The 17,113-nt window shown below is 38.8% G+C and overlaps 1 protein-coding gene across 1 annotated transcript in view; it reads left to right on the top strand.

Moving 5' to 3' along the window:
• The first annotated feature begins 359 nt into the window (after positions 1-359).
• Positions 360-17,113, top strand: part of LOC139121940 (aldehyde dehydrogenase 1A1-like) — a 45,045-nt gene continuing 28,291 nt past the window's right edge. Inside the window, exon 1 of the mRNA XM_070687272.1 lies at positions 360-517. Within this exon, the coding sequence (XP_070543373.1) occupies positions 476-517 (42 nt within the window). The 5' untranslated portion in view covers positions 360-475. The remainder of the gene's footprint in view (positions 518-17,113) is intronic.

Raw genomic sequence — 17,113 nt, 5'->3', positions numbered from 1 at the left:
TTTTTTTGTTTTCTTTCCCACGGCCTTGACAATATAAAATCTTTGTTTCGAGTGTTAAGTGTTTTACGTAATATATCGGCTGGCACAATGAAACGAATGGACGCAATTACACCTCCATTTGGTTTTAGAGGGGTACTACTCGTTTTGTTACAACCTTTTCGGAATGAATAGCTATGCAATGAAAACGGGCTTATGGACAAATTATCTTTCGATAACGTGAGAAAGTGTCGTTATCCCATTTTACATTTAAATGTGAGGTTAAAGGAAAAACCGCTGGACGCGTTTTGCCATGGATTCACTATGAGGGCTTTCAAGCGTGTTTCCCTGTTTGAAATGGAACCTACCATCGGAAGCCCCCCCCCCTCTCTTTGAAATAGAAACTACCATCGGAAGTCCTTTCTGTAACTTTGCAGTTGAAATATTCATTTATAGTTTTTGTCAAGCCGTTTAATTTCTCATTCGTCTGCGAGCTACAATGTCGAAGTCTATCGCCGAACCAGTAGTCAAGTACACACAGGTAAGCCAAGGGCAAAATATTATTCCTCGGATATTTTGGCAAAGCTACAAAGGCGGCAAGCGAAACTTTAATTTATTTTACGAACCAGCAAAGTGCCCCGATAGTTACATTGTTACTGATGAGTTGTCGTCTAGAGAGTACAAACTGTCTACGGTAATAAAGGCAATATTACACACAGTCAGTGTTAATACAACAAATTCTACATGCTACCTGACAAAAAACCGCTAAAATATGTGAAACAAGGCACAAAACAAAAATATTTTCATAAAGTTAAACACTTGCACTCTCCTTTTAATGTCCCGAAGTTGGTGCTTTTTCATTTTTCGTTCGCCCGATCTTTGAATATCTTCACACACCGCTGGAGAAAACAAAGTAAGATGAATTCGCTGCAGAAGGACAATTACTCAAACCGAGATTTGATATTGATGGAACCATGCGTATTATTCGTCATAATATCAATTCTTGTTGAAACCGATGAACCTTTTACCACATGTCAGTAACCATAGACTCTACAGGAAACGGTTTTTCTGTAGGGTGTATGCAGCAACTGGAATTGTTGAGCAAATCCCCGAAAGTATCATCTGAACGAATGCTGAGCAATGTATTTAAAACTAGTTGGTAGCCGTCACTTAGAAAGCCGGTTATCAAATTAATACTCATGATGCACTAACCCAGAGTTGACATTTAAGAGGGTCAGAGCTTCAGGGAGGTCTGATCTAAGAGGAGCTCTGAGACATCCTGTATCTCTTTAGACCTCAGAATAGACAGCTCCAGAGCCTCTGATATAAACCCCAAATTGCCGGCATGGTCAAGTACAGGTACTACTCGCATCAAAATTCTCTTCTCGGGGCACTATTTTACAAGTGGTATAACCACAAACTAATGACGTCAAAGATGTGTGTACTCATGGAAATGAAGTCAAAGGTTACGTCCTGAAAGGGGCGATAAATTATTTTTGGGGAAAGAGTTACGAATTGGGCTTGGAAACGTAGGGGGGAATGATTGAAAAAAAGGGGCCCGATTTAAAACTTAGGAGGAAATGATAGAAAAGAAGGGGTCTGTTTATCACTATCTTCACTCCATTCCCTCTTAGGCTGCATTCCCAAATAGCGGTTGGGGGGGGGGGGCTGGACGAAATTCGATTGAAATCTTATTGTTTTAAGACCCCCTCCTTCACTTCCCTCAAAATTTTCAAGGCCCCCCTCCGTTTAGGGACTGGTCAGTTTCTTCAGCCTGGGGGGGGGGGCGGTGGATTCATGGGGGGGTCACCCTGTTTTTGACTTTGGTGATAGGGGGGTCACCATGTTTTTGAAATGCCCAATGGGGGGGGGGTCAGTGTGTTTTTGAATTTTGACACAGGCTCATCATTGCCTAAAATGCTAGTGTCAGCCACAAATTTCATCATTCAGTTGTATTTTTCGGCGCGCCCTTAGGGCGCGTAACTTTAATAATCAGTCATATTTTTCAGCACGCCCAACTTTAACATATCAAGCATACATACATCAGAGATATCTGTATGTTCAATATTTTTCAGCATGCTCTTCAAGTTCATTACTTTAATATATCAGACATTTTTCAGCATGCCCTTCAGTTGCATGACTTTAATATACAAGGCATATATATCAGAGATATCAAGATGTTTCATATTTTTCGGCGCGCCCTTCGGGCGCCATACTTTAATAAATCAGAGATATCTTGATGTTTGCTAAGTGAAAGTGTACCATTATGAAATCTGCATTTCATATGAAAAGGATGACAAATTCCTGATACTTTTCTGTTCTCTCTATGAGAATTCAGTATGAGAAAGCAACATGCACAAATATTTCACAATATATATTTGATACAGTGACTTATTATAGAGATAGAAAAATGACAAGATATCTTTCCTTCTCATTGATGCAATTATTTTCCTTTGTGTCACAGGTTTTCTGTAGAAAGATGCTTTTTTGTGAACAAAATAACAGTTAAAAAAAGCAGTTTTTGTCATTATTAGCTGTGCTTTTATGGTTTCAATGTTACAAGAAAAGGTCCTCCCAGACACTGTACACATCAGATTTGGCTAAAAAAGCTCTCTATGGCTCCTCAAGAGATTTAATTATATGGTTGGCATTAGTCTTAACACCCATCAAAGTTTTTGATTCACTGCTTTTTCCTCTTTGATATTAATGATTGACATCCATTTCTGTACAACAGTTCAGGACATCTGGTTAAGCATAGAAAGTGTGAAATACATTCACAGCTCATTCAAAATACAGCTCATTCAAAATGTACTGTATTCAAACTTTAAGATTGACACTTTGAAATTGCTATCTTACAACTGACATGTCAACAATTTCATTAAAACATAGAATGACTATTTAAAATATAAATATAAAATATATGTAAAATGTAAAATATAATATATATATATATATATATATATATATATATATATATATATATATATATATATATATATATAATTTATGTCCACCTTTTGTTTTACCTATGTTGCGTGCCGGGGGGGGGGGGTCACCCTGTTTTCGAAATTTGGAATAGGGGGGGGTCACCCTGTTTTCAAAATTTGGAATAGGGGGGGTCAGCCACTTTTTGACGTCGGCAAAAAATAATCCACCGCCCCCCAGGCCAAAGAAACTGACCAGTCCCTTAAATGATTAAAATTTTCGAGCCCCCTCCCCAAATTATCATATAGCCATATATTAGGGATGCATGCAAAGAAAAAAAAAACATGACATGGTATTGGGTAGTTCTACCCGCAGATGTTGGACACTACCTGTTATTAGCAGTTCTTAAATGGATTGATTTTTAAACGCATCTCTGGATAATTTGGATTTATCAGTCTTAGCTAGCTTGAGCTAATCCAACTCTGGCCAGGTCAACGGCACCTGCTGAAGAGTACACAAAATGACAATTATGAGAGATTGCAAATTGTGAATTCATGGCTACAGTTTGCCAAATTTTTAAAACCTGAGCACAGTGACCTAACAATTTTTTTTTCGAAAGTACGAGACATATATGACTTAGATGTTGCTCAAATTTGACAATAGTGGAAGGTTAAAATATTTCATAAAATCACATTTTGACCCTCTAAAATTTTGGATGCAAATTTGGTAAAAAATAAATAATTCCATTTAGTCACAAATTTTTGTTTAAATTAGAGTCTTTACTGTTCAAAGTTTTACTTTTATGTTATTTTATGGTGAGAGAGTGGAAATTTAGAAATCAAGCATGTTGACCCCATTGTTTTCTTTAATACGGCTAGTTTTCAATCGGGTTCGAACCCAAAACATACGGCATCAGTCGCTAGCGGAGAGGCCACAGAGAGAACCGCTCGGCTAAATCTCCACTCCCAAAAAAGAGTGGTTCAATAGCCGGCTAAGTTGTTACATTTTTCTGACTGAGACCGCTCCACACGTTGTAGAGTTCGTGAAGCACTCATGCACGCATGCTCACTATCACACATCGCACATACAAACTTTATCGAAGCGAAGAAACAGAAGAAACGAGTTTCAACGCTTTAACTCGGCGAACGATAACCTCGGAGACAATCTGTCCACCAGCAGAGTTACCAACCCAGGGTAGAAAATACGGCAGAATTCAAAAATCCCTGATAACTTTCAAGTTTCCTGGTTTTCCGTATCATGTGTTGCTCTCTGGTCTGATCTTATGTACAAGTATATTTCTTGACCAAAACTCTTCTTCAACTTCATCATAGCTATCTCTGTCGCTGCCGATGTGCACTGACAGCGACACTGCAGTAGCAAGGGAGAAGCTATAATAACTTTGATTACTTTGACAATATTTTTGTTCAGTTTATACAACCGCGTTCTTGTTTTACTCCCTACAGAATGTTGAATTGTCCAGTATTCAGCTTGGTAACACAGCCTGTGCATGTGACTGTGCACTTGTATCATTGATAAATGACTTTCAGTCTGGACTCTAATTCAATTATCATCCGATACATATTTATATATCCGGGCATTGTCGACAAACTGAATATTGTGTGTTTTCAGCATACTGTAGGGAGACAGCAAGAAACTGTATTTGATATCGTTTATAGAAATATTGGAAAAATAATCAACAGCTTCTGCCCCGTTACTTTGCCCCCTTATTTGTGTTTTTTACGAAAAATCATACATGTTAGGATTTTTTGGAGATAAAGTCATGATATGTGACAAAATGGTTCTAGATTTTGTTCAATTATTACTAACATTAGAACAATTGGCCATGGATGACTTTAAAATGTTATTCTTTTTTCATTGAATTACCTGACAAACTTCGGAATTGGAAAATGTAAAGGTAAAAGGGAACCTAAAAATTGTGCTTCATCCGACATAAAAACTAAGCAGTCGCAAATTATGAAAGTGTTTGGCAGAAAGTGGAAATTGTAAATGAACTGTGGCCTTACGTAAGGTCCATCCTGATCACAATCAACTCGGAATTAGCCCTTCAACGGCTAAAAATATTCTCAATTGTAAAAGAGACTTTCTACCCGCCTTTGTTTTCACACAATCGGCCCTAAAGGTGAAAAATGTTGGAACGCATGCATAAATGAAGTTCTTTGTGCACAAATAAGTGAATACGTAATAGATAACAACTGTAACAAGGAAAGGCCTTGTTTGGTCGATTATGCGCTACAACACGATACGCTACAGCAGCCCCAATTATCATATTAGGGATTCATGCAAAGAAAAACTAAACATGTATTGGGTATTTCTTCTCGCAGATGTCGGACACTACTTGTTATTAGCGGTTCTTAATCGATTGATTATAAACGCATCTGTGGATAATTTGGATTTATCGGTCTTAGCTAGCTTGAGCTAATCCAACTCTGGCCAGGTCAACAGCACCTGCTGAAGAGTACACAAAATGACAATCATGAGCGATTGCAAATTGTGAATTCATGGCTACAGTTTGCCGAATTTTGAAAACCTGAGCACAGTGACCTAACAATTTTTTTTTTCGAAAGTACGAGACATATATGACTTAGATGTACATTTGACCTCTGAAATTTTGGTGCAAATTTGGTAGAAAATAAATAATTCCATTCAGTCACACATTTTTGCGTTTAAATTAGAGTCTTTACTGTTCAAAATTTTACTTTTTGTTATTTGGGATGAGAATGTGAAAATTTAGAAAATCAAGTACGGTGAGCCCATCTTTTTTCTTTAAAATTTGATTATTCTCACATGCCAGAATTCAAAAATCCCTGATAACTTTCAAGTTTCCCGGTCTTTATATATCATGTGTTGCTCTCTGGTCTGATCGTATGTACAAGTAAATTTCACTGTTATTAGCGTCATTTGACCCAAACTCTTCTTCAACTTCATCATAGCTATCTCTGTCGCTGCCGATGTGCACTGACAGTGACACTGCAGTAGCAAGGGAGAAGCTGTAATAACTTTGATTACTTAGACAATATTTTTGTTCAGTTTATACAACCGCGTTCTTGTTTTACTCCCTACAGAATGTTGAATTGTCCAGTATTCAGCTTGGTAACACAGCCTGTGCATGTGACTGTGCACTGTATCATTGATAAATGACTTTCAGTCTGGACTCTAATTCAATTATAATCCGATACATATTTATATATCCGGGCATTGTCGACAAACTGAATATTGTGTGTTCAGCATACTGTAGGGAGACAGCAAGAAACTGTATTTGATATCGTTTATAGAAATATTGGAAAAATAATCAACAGCTTCTGCCCCGTTACTTTGCCCCCTTATTTGTGTTTTTACGAAAAATCATACATGTTTAGATTTTTTGGAGATAAAGTCATGAAATGTGACAAAATGGTTCTAGATTTTGTTCAATTATTACTAACATTAGAACAATTGGCCATGGATGACTTTAAAATGTTATTCTTTTTTCATTGAATTACCTGACAAACTTCGGAATTGGAAAATGTAAAGGTAAAAGGGAACCTAAAAATTGTGCTTCATCCGACATAAAAACTAAGCAGTCGCAAATTATGAAAGTGATTGGCAGAAAGTGGAAATTGTAAATGAACTGTGGCCTTACGTAAGGCCCATCCTGATCACAATCAACTTGGAATATGCCTTTCAATGGCTAAAAATATTCTCAAGGATGTCTGCTGTCTGCCTGAGTTTTCACACGAGCCCTAAAACATTTAATACGACGAAAAATTGTGAAAGAGTCTTTCTACCCGCCTTTGTTTTCACACAATCGGCCCTAAAGGTGAAAAATGTTGGAACGCATGTGTGAAACTGAATTACTAAATCTACACACGACCCGGGTTTTCAACTGGCCGTGCGTTCACACAAAACATTCAGAATTGCACTCCCATATACCTTGTTGGATCACAGATTTAACCATCTTCTGGAAACTCACGCCAGCTCGATGAACGTGTTACAAGATGGATTAACTTCGATTACTTTGACAATGTATTTAAAACTAGTTGGTGGCCGTCACTTACAAAGCCGGTTATCAAATTAATACTCATGATGCACTAACCCAGAGTTGACATTTGAGAGGGTCAGAGCTTCAGGCAGGTCTGATCTCAGAGGAGCTCTGAGACATCCTGTATCTCAAAATAGACAGCTCCAGAGCCTCTCATGAAATCCCCAAATTACCGGCATGGCCAAAAATAAGTACTCGCATCAAAATTCTCTTCTCAGGGCACTATTTTACAAGTGGTATAACCACAAACTAATGACGTCAAAGATGTGTTTACTCATGGAAATGAAGTCAAAGGTTACGTCCTGAAAGGGGCGATAAATTATTTTTTGGGAAAGAGTTACGAATTGGGCTTGGAAACTTAGGGGGGAATGATTGAAAAAAAAGGGCCCGATTTAAAACTTAGGAGGAAATGATTGAAAAGAAGGGGCCTGATTATCACTATCTTTACTCAATTCCCTCTTAGGCTGCATTCCCAAATAGCGGTGGGGGGGGGGGGGCTGGACGAAATTCGATTGAAATCTTATTGTTTTCAGACCCCCTCCTTCAGTACCCACAAAATTTTCAAGGCCCCCCTCCGTTTAAATGATTAAACTTTTCGAGCCCCCCTCCACAAATTATCATATAGCCATATATTAGGGATGCATGTAGAATATTATTATATAATATAGAAATATTGGAAAAATAATCAACAGCTTCTGCCCCGTTACTTTGCCCCCTTATTTGTGTTTTTACGAAAAATCATACATGTTTAGATTTTTTGGAGATAAAGTCATGAAATGTGACAAAATGGTTCTAGATTTTGTTCAGTTATTACTAACATTAGAACAATTGGCCATGGATGACTTTAAAATGTTATTCTTTTTTCATTGAATTACCTGACAAACTTCGGAATTGGAAAATGTAAAGGTAAAAGGGAACCTAAAAATTTTGCTTCATCCGACATAAAAACTAAGCAGTCGCAAATTGTGAAAGTGATTGGCAGGAAGTGGAAATTGTAAATGAACTGTGGCCTTACGTAAGGCCGCCTGAGTTTTCACACGAGCCCTAAAACATTTAATACGACGAAAAATTGTGAAAGAGTCTTTCTACCCGCCTTTGTTTTCACACAATCGGCCCTAAAAGTGAAAAATGTTGGAACGCATGCATAAATGAAGTTCTTTATGGAAAAAATAAGTATTAGATAACAAGGCAAGGCCTTGTTTGGTCGATTATGCGCTACAACACGATACGCTACAGCAGCGCTTGCGTTTATATTTACAGCGAGGTCACATCATTGTGGGCAGAATAAACCATGGTTTCTGCAAGATAGGTTGAAATTTCTGCTGCAGCCCGATTGCCTCAAAGCTGGCCGTTCCACCCTGACCATTGGTTAATTTTGCTTTTCGGAAGGCGATCGTGCTCACGCTTCCTTCCTCCAATTGGGCAGCCACTGCAGCTATGCTAATTACGCTACACCATGGAGGTAAATGGTTGCATTATGGGAGAACCATTTGATTTCTGGGGGGGGGTATGAGGATTTTGAGAAAAAAAATTTGTCACCAGGTGAGAGAGAAGAAAAAAAAATTGATCCTGTCATGGCCTGAGAAAAAAAAAATTGTCATAACAGACAGAAGAGAAAAAAAAATTGTCACAATGCACCAGAAATAAGCAAAATTTGGAAACCTTATTCTCATGTATTCTTTGCCGGCGCGCCGCCATAGGCGGCGCAAATGTTTTACCACAAGCAATTCTTATGTTTCTTTTCCCAGCACTTATGATATAAGCATGCACTACATGGGTCTACTTTACACCTCAGTACACTCAATGTTTTCCTTCCATTTTCTGACCCAAGAAATCATATTTCAGGATTTCTGTTGCAATATCACAATAGCATAGGCACTATCTAAAGGGGACTATTTGACTTCTGTAAATTGTGAAAATTTAAAACACAAGACAGGAGTCAATAAACTAGTGTTAAAACCAATATTATTTTCTCAATATGAATTTGTTAGAAAGATGTACCTTGACAATGAAAAATTGAGGAACAACAAATATGATGAAATACAATGTGTGAGCCTTGTTTTTCTGACCACAAACACCGGATCGCAAACATACCATATTCACGCTTTTCATTAGAAGCTGGCAGCTGGAGAAATGACACAAGAAGGTCACAGATTTTCCGTTCCTGTATATTCATTTGTCTTCAGTCTCTGGCAAACAGAACTGTTTTTCACAAATTGTATTGTCATTGTTTGGTTGTTGAATATTGTGACTCAAAACTGATCATGCAAAAAATGTAAAAATATCAGTGTTCAATGTCATTTTCAACAGTTTTACCGAGTGCAAAATAAACTGAAACTCCTCTCAGATTGCACCATTAAACACATCAATTTCTCAAAATTTCCAATACGAGAGGGGGAACCCCCCTTTCGTGCTCTCCCCCCTTGGGGTATTCTAATAGTTCACTTAGTAAACAAATTAAAAAACTCTCAGATTGCACCAGACTGCACCATTGCACACATCAATATCTTAAAAATTCCATGGAAGATAGGGGAAAGCCCCTGTGACACTTCCCCCTAAGCCTCTCTCATGTTCTCCCCCTGTACTTTCAAATTCTGCCCCGTCAGATATCCTAGTGAAAACCCTGTCATAATATCCATCCAAATTAAACAATATACTATATGGTTAGATACTGCGTGATCTTTTATATTTGTATTTTATTGTGACTTTGAATTTCATTTTGATGTGTTCACCTTTTTTGAACCATCATGAGATAACTGATGATAGTCTAGCAGGGTACATCAAGATTTGAAAGGTCTTTACTGTTGCTGTAATTGCATGTATTGGTATTTAACTTTTCTAAGTGGGGAATGGTCAAAATTTCAGAGTTAGAGAGGGAGGTTACTTAAATTCATCATGGTTGGTGAAGGGGGAGGGTCACTCGAAATTTCGGAGTTTCAGGCCGTCAATAATGACGGCTCCCTTATATACAACACATTACAAACTTGATGACCAATAAAAAAAAATTTGCACTGCTACTCCATTTGGAAAAAAAAAATTGATGCAGGTCTGACAGTAGAAAAAAAAAATTGCTGTCACTCTGACAGGAAAAAAAAATTTGCTCCCATACCCTCTTCCTCCATACCCCCCCAGAAATCAAATGGTTCTCCCCTTATGTCGGATTTCCCAACTGCAAATGACACTAGGGGGGTTTACACGTGTGAGTTAAGTCCGGAGTTGACACCGGAATAAATTTAAACCTGTGTCAGTTGGACGTGTAAACAGACAACACCGAACTAACAAAGAACTAAATTAATTCGGTGTCGGAGGGCTGGTCCAGGTTCGGTGCTCCGAACTAAACAATGGCCTATTTACACGTGTGACCAGAACACCGAACTAAACGCCGAACTATATCCTGTCTTCGGTTCGGCCATTAGGGAGCCTTCAGAAATTACAGGGGGGGGTGGGCCGGGGGAATTGGGGGGAGGGTCACTTTTTAGAAAACAGTTCAAGGGGGAGGGTCACTTTTTATAAACCTATCTTAGGGGGAGGGTCACTTTTGACAGAAGCTGATATTATGGCCAAAACTTTGATTGTCCGTGTGATATTTCCTAAATAGGAAATCACCAACAATATACGCACACACTTATAGACCGCCATGCATAGTGAATTGACATTTTGGTGAAATTCCAAAATCAAATTTCTTCCACAACCATAGACTTGTAACCACTCTAGTCTAATCAAGAACAATAATGTGAATAATCAAGCATACAGAAATGCACAGATTTATCTAATTTTGTACTGAAAAGAATTATTCATAGTTTCATCATAGACCCCTATGCATAGTGAATCGACATTTTGGTGAAATTCCAAAATCAAATTTCTTGCACAACCATGGCCTTGTAACCATTCTAGTCTTATCAAGAACAATAATGTGAATAATCAAGCATACATAAATGCACAGATTTATCTAATTTTTTACTGAAAAAAAATTATTCATAGTTTCATCATATACCCCAATGCATAGTGTATTGAATGACATTTGGTGAAATTCCAAAATCAAATTTCTTACACAACCATAGACTTGTAACCACTCTAGTCTAATCAAGCAAATTAATATCAATAATCAAGAGTACACAAATGCAAAGATTTACCTATTTTTGTATTGTAAAAAACTATTCATAATTTCATGCATAAACACCATGGATAGTGAACCAAATTTTTAGATGAAATTCAGAAATCAATTTCTTGTACACAAATGCACATTTTACTTCCCTATTCAAGCAAAGTACATTAAAATACATTATCAAACATATATAAAATACAGATATAGCATGTTTTGTGGGGGTAAATTGTCAATAATTTGCCTGATAGACTCCATGTATTATGATTTGATATTTTTGGATGAAGCACTAAATCAGCTACATCTTGCCTTCTTATAGTTGCACAAATATGGTGACCCTCCCTAAACTGTATGAAATACCATATCTCTTCAAAAATTCTTGCGTGATAAATTGCGACTGTCCCTCCAAAAACACCAGCCCTCCCCTCTGTAATTTGTCCCTAACATAACAATTGAACCAATTGTTATGTAAATTAGCTGATACTTTTTTAATTATTCCCGGGGAGAATACCGCGGTGGTGGGGGGGGGAGGGTCAAGTTTTAGAATGTCGGACAAGGGGGAGGGTCACATTTTAGACAGGAGGATTGGGGGAGGGTCACATTTTACGGTACAGGTGTTCGCGAAATTCCCCCGGCCCACCCCCCCCCTGTAATTACTGAAGGCTCCCTTACCACAATGGAGGATGTTCAAGTAAGAAGCTCTCGCGATCGCGGCAACAATTTGTCACAGGAAGATATCAGGCTACTAATTTCAATCTGGAGAGACGAAAACGTCATCCGTATGATGGACGGCACGTCGAGGGATCGGCAAGTGTATGAAGTCGTCGCTGCCAAGGCCAGGGAGAAGGGACTCAGAGGACAGCGGAACAATGCCACAACAAAATCAAACGGTTACGAGCTCAGTTCAAGTCCGTGTCCGACAACAACCGTCGTAGTGGCAATGCTAGAAAAAGATGCCATTTTACGATGAGTTGTAGGTAGTAAAGGGAAAGCAACTGGTAGTAAAGGGAAAACAACTCCACACATCGTTCATATTTGGGTTGTTTGCGTTTTGTGTATGATATTGTGTAAAATATAAGTGTATAGCATGTTTGGCTGTTTTATGTAAAATGTTGCTTAGCCATGGCGAGACGTACCCGTAATAATCTACGTGTCTTGTGTTAATCCGCAATGGAGCGGAGAGACTACTGTGACACTACGATCCTTTGGCACTACGTTTCGAAAACAGAGTTTTCTTCATCAGTTGCTTAAAATTTTGATTGGTGAGACGTGTTGAATGGTTGATTGTATTTATTTGGTAATATGTTGTTCCATTAACGTTTGGATAGGAAGGTAGAATGTCTACTGTTTGATCTTGTTGTGTTTGTGTGGGTTCGTGTGAACCTGAGTTTGAGCTATTAGTTTATAGTTTTTGAGAAGTCTGGCGCTTATAAGTGTGTCGCCTATATTTCTGTTCCTTCTATATGCGATTATTAGTTGGTTTTGGTTTTGGAACAGTTTTTTTTTATTTTTTCGTCTTTTTCAAGTTCACTCCAGTTTTATGTCAGGGCTTGCTTGATTTTTGTTGTGTCGATGTACGGGCTATACGTTGTTATGAAGACTACTGTATTGTTGGTGGCGTCATTCTTTCTTTCTGTTGTTCAAGCAGTCTTTTCCTGCTTTTATGATCTGTCTCTCTGATAATGCGTTCAATTTCATTTTTTATTATATTGTCGGTCTTGTAATTTTTCACTATTTTTTTTCACTAAATTGTGTGACTTTCTGTGTAAAATCAGTTTCGTTGTTACGTGTTCTGATGTATCGTAATGTTTCACCTTTGATCAGACCTTTGAATGTTGCTGTCGGATGGCATGAGTTTCTTTGTAAGAACTGGAAAGTACTGTTGGTTTTGTGTGTGTCTTGATGTCGAGAATATTCTCTTTGTTGTATCGACGACCTTTGTAGATAGTCAGGTCTGAATATGTGATTTCTTCAGAGGAGCTTTCAAACGAAAAATTGAAAGTAGGATGCATTTTGCTGATGTTTGATATGAATTCATTGAGTTCGTGTTGTGTTCCGATGAAAATCAGAAAAAACATCGTCCCTGAACCTCAGCCAGGTCGGTATTTGTTGTTTGCATTTCAGTATTATTCTCATTTCTGTCTGGTGAAATGCAATATCTGCTATTTCTGGCGAACAACCCCATCGAGATTATTCCGTATAAGAGCATCCCCATATTTGCCGGTAGAATTCATCGATGGATTCAAATGTGTTGTTTATTTAGATTATTTCTAGCAGAGCTATCATGTATTTCGTTGGTGGTTACTTGATTTGTAATTGTTTAATGATTTTTCCTGATTTAATGCTCTGCCGACTGATTCAATTGCCTCATTCTGCGGTGTATTCGTGTACATGGAAATATACATCCAGTGTTACTAGTGTCGCATTGGCCGGAACTTTGACTGTCTCAATTTTCCGTATAAGAGTACAGTCTGATCTTAACATGAAATAGACACCAACATCAGACGGGGCGAGGCCAACAATATTCTTTCCTAGTAAATTTCTTCGCCAAAGGCGTCTCGATTGGTTGACAGAACACAAAAAGAGCGTAGACAGCAGCTGCACCATGTGTTTGTCCGCCATTGCAAGCAAGCGATTGTTCTCTAGCCCAGATATCGCTGAGGGCGCTTGACCCGAACTAAATTCATACCTTGTGTATGACCACAGGGTGTTGTCTAAATGTCCGTCCCCAGGGGTGGGTAGGTGTTTTCGTTGTATTGCTAATAAGATATATTCTACCAACCTTTGGTGTTTTGGTCTTAAACTTAGCACTGCCCTTGACAATCTTGCGTTAAGGTTTTATCAACATGCTGTATCTATTATCTGATGAGTTTGAGTGCCTAATTGGCCAAAGTAAGCAAGGGTAAATTACTAAGCTGTGGACGCTGTCACCAGATAATCACCGGATTAAATTTGACAAAGTCAACAACGAACGCGCCAGTAAGTATAACTGAAGAAAGGGCTGAAACTCTCAAAAGCCGTGTTCACAGAAATCTACTTTACAATAAACATTTCCTAATTTTTCGAACGTCAACAGTTTTCTGACATGTTTAAACGGGGACAGGCAAATTTATGCCTTCGTCGGTTGCTTCTTTGAGCAATAGAACACTAATCGAAGTGGTGGAGTCAGTGTCCTGATGTGCAAGAAGGTTTAGTTTTCTTCTTCTTCCACTTAAATACAGATGAAATATTGCAAAGTCTTTGCAACAGAAATTAGGTCACCTAGCATTGGTTGTAAAAAACCTGAAAGTCACTAAAATTATTATTCAAACCTGGATCTCTTCGTTGAATGGATAACTGACAAAACATTCGCATTGCTTTGGCGTGTGTTGTCCATCGTTCCTCGACAAGACATAATCTGGAATGATCAGTGTAATTGTTAAATCCTATAATAAAAGGTAATCAACAACTCGAAACATTGGCCTAACCATGGATCAATGGCCTAACCATGGACATTGACCATTTTCTATGGTGTAGGATTTAACCGTAGATGGTAGAAAGGGATTGACAGGAAATCGCGGCAAACATCAGCGAGCTGTATTACTTCTGCTCTGCGTCTTTTGTTTTAATGTAACGGACGTCATAAGTGAGTTGCGGACATTGCCGCTCCTTTTCTTTCAATATACTAGTGCAATATGGATATGGGTTGTATACCGGATTTAATGCAGCTAATCCACAGGCGCCCGTGGGTTGGGTAGTTTGTTAGATTAATCGAGTTTCTGCTCGATCTATCGATCTGCCCGTCACTGAACCTAAATACCTCCATGTGTGAAACTGAATTACTAAATCTACACACGACCCGGGTTTTCAACTGGCCGTGCGTTCACACAAAACATTCAGAATTGCACTCCCATATACCTTGTTGGATCACAGATTTAACCATCTTCTGGAAACTCACGCCCGCCCGATGAACGTGTTACTCGCATCGTCTTCAAAAAAGCTGCGGTCTTTTGAGGCCAAACGTAGTGAAACAGGGCCTGCAGAACAATTCTAATATACCTACATTCACGTGCCTGTGTAAAGCTATGGGAGAAAGCGCCCTCAGATCCGTGCATTTTTTTACGTATCACGCCCCGGCCCGGTGCCCAAATATGGGCAATCGCGTGCATTTCTGAACTATTTCGATTCTGGTTACTACGCGCGTTGCTATCTGCAAACGTTCCATTCGTACACAAAGCCAGCGCGAGATTAGGAAAACGTCTGCTCGCTCAGATCGTAGTTGCGCGTGGCGACAGTGGAGCCGTGCAGGTGACATCGGCTTTAAAATTCTAGTGAAATCCTGTGTATACTAAGTGCGCGCGTGCGTGCCTGTTCAGTATAAATTACCAGAAACTGACAACACGCTTTTGTCCTTCTAACACCTCGATTTCCGCCTTGATCTCTGTTGGTCACGTACAGTACGGATGTTGTGCTTTGCGCGTTCTAGAATTCTGCAGGTAAACAAATGACGTCATTATGTATGTCAATCCGCGACGGGAAGCGGTCATCGTATTTCTGAAAAACTGACACAAATGGCGATGAATTTTTGATATCGCACGCATTTTTATCTCCCAAACAATGTTGAATATTATGTAAACTACATATTTACCATACATAAGGTATATGATAAAACCTTTACGCCCTGATACGGCTTTTGCGGCCCTTGGTCGTACGGCGTACGGGCCCTCGCACGCTCGGGCCCTTCCGCCGTACGACCTCGGCCGCAAAAGCCGTATCAGGGCCGTAAAGATTATTCTACCATAGATAAAGTTAATTTATCAATTTATTTGGTTACATCGAGTATGATTGGTTCAATTATACAGCACCAATGACATATTTAATGACCTTCGTTTTAGTCGACAGAGGCGCTACCCATATTAGTTGATCAACCAGTTAGCAGTAGAATTAATTACGGCATTATGGTAGAATCGTTCTGCAGGCCGTGTTTCAGGGATACATAATTGATAATGGAAAGAGGATATTACCTCTGTGAATGTCTACCGTAAAAAAGAACAGGCGAAAACGGCTGTCAATGCAATTTTCGTAGCCGAAAAAAATCTCGAAAAAGTTCTCGTCGTGACAATTTTTCGGCTTACAATTTGTGCTTTGGTCATATCCTTTACTGAAAGCATGATATACGAGGATTTCCAGGCTTTCAGACGACAACAAGTATCTGAATCCCAGGCCATTCTTATCTCACATACGATGAAGAGGTCAACTCGAAACAAAGCCATTCGTCTAGTAAAACATATTCGTTCGGTATCGGACATCAGTCATTACAGACAAAATGTAGCTGAAGAGCAGCAATGACCCGGTTTCGAGACATTCTGTTGCACAGGGGCGATATTAGCTGATAGTGGTCAAAGTAATCCTCGTCACCTGATATTGTGTCAAAAATCTGTGCACCCATACTTATCCCTTTTTACCAAAATGAAAACCTCAAGCTCTATTGGCTAGCCAAGAATTAGATGTGTGCATAATTAATGAGGTAAGAATTTGGCATCATATTGTCCCTATCCTACCTAATATGAAAGGTGTATCACTACTGGTTACTGATTTATAGGCTTATAAGTATATGTGAGGTCAAGGTCATCGAAGTCAAGTGACATTTTGTCAAAAAAAATTTATCCCATAGTTTTCCCTCTGTACCAAAAATCAGGCCCGTAGCTGTTTTGGCTAGCCCAGAATAATATATTTGCTACAGGATGTGGCATCATAGGGTCCCCCATCCTACCAATTTTGAAGGGCGTAGCACTAGTGGTTATTCATTCATAGGTATATATGTAAATCTGAGGGCAAAGGTCATAGGGGTCATATGACATTTTGTTAAAACATTTATCCCACATTTATCCCTATGTACCAAAAATTAGACCTCAACCTCTATTGGCCAGCCTAAAATTAGATATGCGCATAATTAATGACCTACAATATGTTGCGTCATAAGGTCCCCCACCATACAAAATATGAAGGGTGTAGCCCTTGTGGTTACTGATTTATTGGCATATCTGTAAATTGTGATCGAGGTCAAGTGACATTTTGTCAATAATGTGTTA

This window comes from Ptychodera flava, chromosome 21 (assembly GCF_041260155.1).
Source record: "Ptychodera flava strain L36383 chromosome 21, AS_Pfla_20210202, whole genome shotgun sequence".
Taxonomy (NCBI): Eukaryota; Metazoa; Hemichordata; class Enteropneusta; family Ptychoderidae; genus Ptychodera; species Ptychodera flava.
Note: the sequence above shows the minus strand (reverse complement) of the source record. Positions and strands in the feature narration are given on the sequence as shown.